Source organism: Vombatus ursinus, unplaced genomic scaffold (genome assembly GCF_900497805.2).
Source record: "Vombatus ursinus unplaced genomic scaffold, bare-nosed wombat genome assembly UNPS02014801.1, whole genome shotgun sequence".
Lineage (NCBI taxonomy): Eukaryota > Metazoa > Chordata > Mammalia > Diprotodontia > Vombatidae > Vombatus > Vombatus ursinus.
The window spans coordinates 716,396-722,769 of record NW_020954579.1 but is presented as its reverse complement, the minus strand read 5'-3'; the positions used below and the strand labels follow the sequence as shown (position 1 = coordinate 722,769).

Here is a 6,374-nt window from a genome sequence, read left to right as displayed (position 1 = left end):
TTCCTTCCTTCCTTCCTTCCTTCCTTCCTTCCTTCCTTCCTTCCTTCCTTCTTTCCTTCCTTCCTTCCTTCCCTCTCTTTTTTCCATTTATACTATTGTAGTCATTGGGAATATAATTTCCTCGGGTCTGCTTGGTTGTGACTTGCAATTTCATATTCTTTTCAGAGATTTTAGAATTATAAATTCAGCCTTGATGAAGCCAAGGAAATTTCATTTAGGAAATAGTTTCAAGTCAATGAAAGTTTGTGGATAGAAGAGGTAGGAGTCTTTGTGAATAGTGGTTTCTCTTGTGTCACTAAGTTTTTGGTATCAACTTAGCAGACTTATGCAGCTGCTTTATGATTGAATGATTGATAAAAAGGAAATAGAGAAGCTTTGGAGTTATCCCTTACTCCTGAAATGCTAACCAATGCTTATTTCAGTGAGTTTTTTTTTTTCTCCTTCTGTTTCCAGTGGCAGCTCTTACCACTTGCCTTTCTTTCTTTTGCCATAAACAAATGAAAGGTACTTGTGGAATTTATCCCAGCTGAAAGTTAGCTTTAGTCTTGCGAAAGTGAGTATTTCCAGTGGGTCTTAAGGCATATGAAAACAACTAGAAAGAGCAGAAAACAAACTTCCTGTGTGGCATATTGTAGCTAGGCCCTTCATTCTGATTGACTAATGACAACATTATGACTTATATAAGATAGAATCATTTGCACTATGTGATTACACAATACAAAGATGGCTTTCAAATAATGACATCATCTGCATTCAGACTTTTTCATGAAATCCCATTTATAGAAGTGAATAAACTACTCCAACCCTACCTACATTTGAAAATTTCCACGTTGATCTTGAATAAATAAATGCATCTGATATTAGGATCGCAGGCTAAGATCTACAAGGGAACTTAGAGGTCATCTGGTCCAAGCCTCTCATTGTCCAGATGAGGAAACTGAGACCCACAAGTTAAGGAATTTGCCCAGCACTATCCAGAGCTGGGATTTGAATCCAAATCTTCTGGTTCCAAATCTAGAGCTCTTTCCATTCTACTGTATTTTTTTTTTATGTCTTAAAGGTTGTCCCCAATCGAATCCATAAATGCTACTTAAAATATTTAAATACATTTATATATAAAATACATTTGAAAATATATTTAAAAAAAATAGGGCATCTAGGTGGCACAGTGGATAGAATACTGGGCCAGAAGTCAGGAAGATTCATCTTTCTGAGTTCAAATCTGGCCTCACACACTTACTAGCTCTGTGACCCTGGGCAAGTCACTTAACTCTGTTTGCCTCAGTTTCCTCATCTGTAAAATGAGCTGGAGAGGGAAATGGCAAAGTACTTCAGTATCTCTGCCAACAAAACCCAAAATGGGGTCGATGTGACTGAAATGGCCAAACAATAACAACAACAACATTTTAAAAACAAATTGCTAAAGGAATAAAGGCCTACATTCAGGACTCAGTGATTTCCACCTCCCTCCTTCTTCCCCACCATGGAGCCAAAATTTCTTATATTGGCAGCATGCTTAACTAATATAATAAGAACCTGACTGTATTTGAGTGTGTAGGATTTGATGACCTTTTGCAAGCTAATGGCCAGATCTTGAGTTCAGCTTTTGGTAGGTAAGCAGTAAAATAACAAGAATTTTTGCTACTTCCCTTCTTAATATTTACTTGTCCTTTTTGAACACATTTGTAGATTGGAGCCTTAATGAACTGATGAAGAGTCTGTTGTGATAAAAGTGAACAATTCCAGGGAATTAGAACTTTATCGTCTCTTCTTGTCTTTTAATATTTATATTGTATGTCCTTTGGGATACAAGTAATCATGAATACCCTTAATTTCTGGAATTGTAAAACCAAGTAATCCAGGTACAGTCAGATCATCAATTAGATGGGGGTGGGGAATGCAGGGGGGTTGGTTTTGACAAAATATAGAATTATTCCTGAATGCTAGATTTACATCACAATGGGATAATTTGAATGAGAATTTATAATAATCAAATGAGCCTACATGTTTATTATGATGAAAATAGATTATGGAAATCTTTCAGACCGGCTTTGCTAAGTTTAAAAGAAGCAAATTAATCTCTTGACTGTAAAGCTGAAGATGCTGACTATTGAAACCCTTCTCTGTAAATAGCCCCTTTGTAACATCCTTGCAGGATACTTGACATGCTATTTCCTGAAGGATGTCACAGAGGTCAGAGGGCATCATATTCTGTCTGTGGTCCCCATGTCTCCTTAATCTCAGTAACCTCTTCCTTTCTGCAAAACCCCCAATCTACGAATTGCCCATGGCCGCATGCTATTTTTGCAAGATAAACATTACATTTCCCTCTCTATTCTAGTCCTAGTCATATTGCAGTGAAAGCTGAATTCCTTCCCCAGTACATGCTGCATCGAAAAGGAAATACTGTACCTCATAGAGGCCGAGACAGGAATGGGGTAGACATGGATTGTCTCCTTATCCTGGAAGTTGCCTGCCTGTATGAAAGCATTACCTGGAGTCTTGTTGAGAGCACGGTCTCTATCTGGTTTCTGGTGAGCAGCCTTTCATAGTTTGCCCTGATCTCATTGAGGAGCTGGGACAGCTCCATTCCTTTCCCATCCTCCACCTTGGCTCTAACTGAACCTTATTGATAGGATGAGCCAGCCGCCGCAGTCTGCTCTGCCTGCAATCGGAGCACAGGCAGAGAGAACCCAGCAAAATGTTAAAGTAGCAGTGCTCCCTTTTTTCAGAGGACGGGAATTTCTGGGCTTTGAATCCACTTTGCAGATGTACTGTTATGCAAACCACCCTTGCTGTACCTATGCACAGACGCTACCTTTTATAACGCTGTGGGCACAATGGAGCTTAACAAGACCCGGATATTAGAATAGGGAAAAATAAAATTAAACTCTTCTTTCCTTCTTTCCACGTGTTGATTCACCATAAACCTCGACTCTTTAGAGCACATAATTCTCTTTCCTTTACTGTAGGGAAGGAAACAAACGTTTATTAAGCACCTACTATGTTCCAGGTATTGTTTTAAGTTCTTTACAAATATTTGATCCTCACAATAGCCCTGGGAGTTAGGTGCTATTATGATTCCAATTTTACAGCTGAAGAAACTGTGGCAGACAGAAATTAAGTAACTTGCCCAGGGTCACACAACTAGTAAGTGTCTGAAACTGGATTTGAATTCGGGTCTTCTTGCCTCTAAGCCCACTGTGTCACCTAACTGCCTGCATTGCACGGGAAAGGAATATGACCTAAGGAGAAATGGGAATTGGTTTTCATAAGGCTTGCTTGGAAATAAGAACTAGCTAGTCAAACTTATTTTATGAGATCATAGGTCTAGAACTGGAAGGGGCGATAGATGCCATTCAGTCTAGCCCCTGCAATTTTATAGATGAATAAACTAAGGCAGGAAGATGCTTCAATGGATAGAGCAATGGGCCTGGAGTTGGGAACGTCTGACTTCAAATTTGGCCTCAGCTACTTGCTAGCTGTGTGACCCTGGACAAGTCATTTAACCTCTGTTTGCCTCAGTTCCTCATCTGTAAAATGGGGACACACCGGAAGAGGAAATGGCAAACCACACTCGTATCTTTGCCAAGAAAACCCCAAATGGGACACAGAGAGTTGGACATGACTGAACAACAGTTACCTTGGTTTACGTCGCCAAATATTTTGAGAGCTGCTACAAAAGATACTATCAGAGTTATTGATAGCTCTCATAAGTGTACGCTATGATTGTTGAGAGCATACTGCTCAAATAACACTAAGGCAAGAATGGTGTAGTGGAGGGAGCCCTGGAGATGGAGTCAGAAGACCTTGCTGCAAATCCTGGCTTTGCTGTTTACTACCAGTATGGCCTTGGGCCTCAGTTTCCTCATCTGTAAAATGAAAAGGCTACGCTAGATGGCCTCTGAAGCCTGCTCTGGCTCTACCCCATTATCCCATGATGTCAGATCCTAAATACAAGTTGCAAAAAAGATGAAGGTGAAAAGGCAAGTGGGGAGAGGGTATGAAGTAAATAAATCATGTGGTTCGTCTGTGGGATTCATTCAAGGAAGCTGAATAAATTGAAGCAGGGAATTGGATAAGCAAACCTCTGTTCTATTTACATTTAAAACAGACCTTGTATAGTGAAACTGTATAAATTACTGTGTGAAACTAAAGAACTCCTGTGTCATTGGAGCAATGCGGGGCAGTTGTATAAAACGGCACTTTTCAAAGCTACTACTTTCCCACCCGTGATATCATTCAATCCTTACCTCTCCAAGGGGTAGAATAGAAAGTATTCCCATTTTACAGATGGGAAAACTGAAGTCCAGAGTAGTTAAGTGAACTGCCCAAAGTAATATCATTGGTGAAAGAGTTGCAATATAAATAGTTTTGTTGTCTGATGTTGAGTGAATGTTGCCCCTTCAGTCTTTGAACCGCAAACCAAATCTCAGGGGTGGGAGGGACCTTGGAGTCATTGGGTTTGATCTGTCCTTCAACAAGAATCCTCTCTCTCTCTCTCTCTCTCTCTCTCTCCAACACACCCAAGTGGGTATTTGGTCTTTGCTTGAAGAGCTCACTGGAGAGGGCAATCCACTTTCTCCTGGGGTAGCCTTTTCTGCTTTTTGTGATGGTAATGCCTAAATGTGCTTATTTGGCAAATCAACCCATCAATAATCAACAAGGATCTATTAAGATCCTTACCACGTGCAAGGTACCCTTCATTAGAGATAAAAAGACCAAAAAACAAAACAAAACAAAACCAGTTCTTGCCCTCAAGGGCCTTATATTCTTTTGGAGGAAAATAGCAGGTTCTCAGATAAATTAAAAACAAAATACACTCACATACAATATACATACACACATACACAAAGTAAATGCAAGGTAATTTTGGAGTGAGGGGAGGCACTAATAGTTGGGGGTGGGGTAGGGGCGATGGATGTCAGAAAAGGTCTCTTATAGGACATAGTACTTGACCTGAGCTTTGATGGAAAGTAGGAACTCTTAAGGAGGCAGCTAGATGATGCAGTGGATAGGGTGCTGAGCCTAGAATCAGGAAGACCCAAGTTTAAATGTGACCTCAGACACTTAAGCTGTGTGACCCTGGGCAAGTCAGTTAACCCTGTTTGCCTCCTCAGTTTCCTCATCTATAAAATAAGCTGGAGAAGAAAATGGCAAACCACTGCAGTATATTTGCAAACCATTCCAGTATTTCTGGCAAGAAAATCCCAAATGGGGTCACAAAGAATAGACGTGACTGAAAACAACTGAACAACAAGAGAGATAGATGAGGGAATGCATTCCAGACATGGAGAACAGCCTGTACAAAGGTAGGTGTCATGCGTGAAGAACATTGAACAGGCTAGTTTGGTTTTGATCTCTAGAGGATGTAAAGGAGGGAAATAAGCATTTATTAAGTGCCTGTTGTGTACTAGGCACTGTACTAAGCACTTTACAAATATTATCTCATTGATTATAACAACCCAAGGAGGTTGGTACTATTATTGTTCCTATTTTGCAGTTGAGGAAACTGAGGCAGACAGAGGTTAAGTGACTTGCCCAGAGCCACATAGCCTGTGTTTGAGCCTGGATTTAAAGTCAGCTCTTTCTGAGCCTAGGTCCAACTCTCTATCCACTGTGCCACTTAGCTGCCTGAGTTATGTGTAATAAGTCCAGTCTGGAGCTAGACTGTGTAGGGCCTTATATAAAGGGTTGTGTTTTATTCTAGAGGCAGGAATTATAGGAGATTATACTTTTATAATTGTGCTTTGACTACAGTGTGAAGGATGGGCTGGAGTGGGGAGTGATTTTAGACAGAGAGACCAACCAGGAACCTGTGACAGTATTCCAGGTGTGAGGTAATGCAGGCCTTCCCAGGGTGGTGAGTAGAGAGAGGGGAATGGGTGTGAAACATGCTGCAGAGGCAGACTTGATGAGATTCAACAACTAATTGGGTTTGTGAGTTGAGGGAGAGGGAAAAGTTGAGGACAGCACCTAGGTTTCATACCTGGCTAATTTGAAAGATGCTGATGCTCTTGGTAGAAATAGGTAACTTCAGCAGAGGCTTTATGGAAAATATAATAAACTCTGTTTGCATATGTTGATTTTGAATTAACTATGGGATGTTGACTTTGGTATTATAATGGTAGCTGTCTTTTATGTAGCACTATAAGATTTGCAAAGCCCTTTAAATATATTGTCTCGTATGATCCTCACAACAACTTTTTTTTTTATCATTTCCATTTTATAAATGAGTATACTGAGACTGGTTAAGTGACTTGCCCAGGGTCACACATTTAATAAGTGTCTAAGTCAGAATTTGAATTTAGATCTTCTTGACCCTAAGCCCAGCCTTCTACCTACGATACCACCTAGCTACCTCTGAAAGTTCT

The 6,374-nt window shown here is 40.3% G+C and overlaps 1 protein-coding gene across 1 annotated transcript in view; it reads right to left on the bottom strand.

Annotated features, from left to right (window-relative positions):
• KRT222 (keratin 222) overlaps positions 1-2,590 on the bottom strand; it is a 15,075-nt gene extending 12,485 nt beyond the window's left edge. The window contains exon 1 of the mRNA XM_027872942.1: positions 2,495-2,590. Within this exon, the coding sequence (XP_027728743.1) occupies positions 2,495-2,590 (96 nt within the window). The remainder of the gene's footprint in view (positions 1-2,494) is intronic.
• Positions 2,591-6,374: the final 3,784 nt, after the last annotated feature.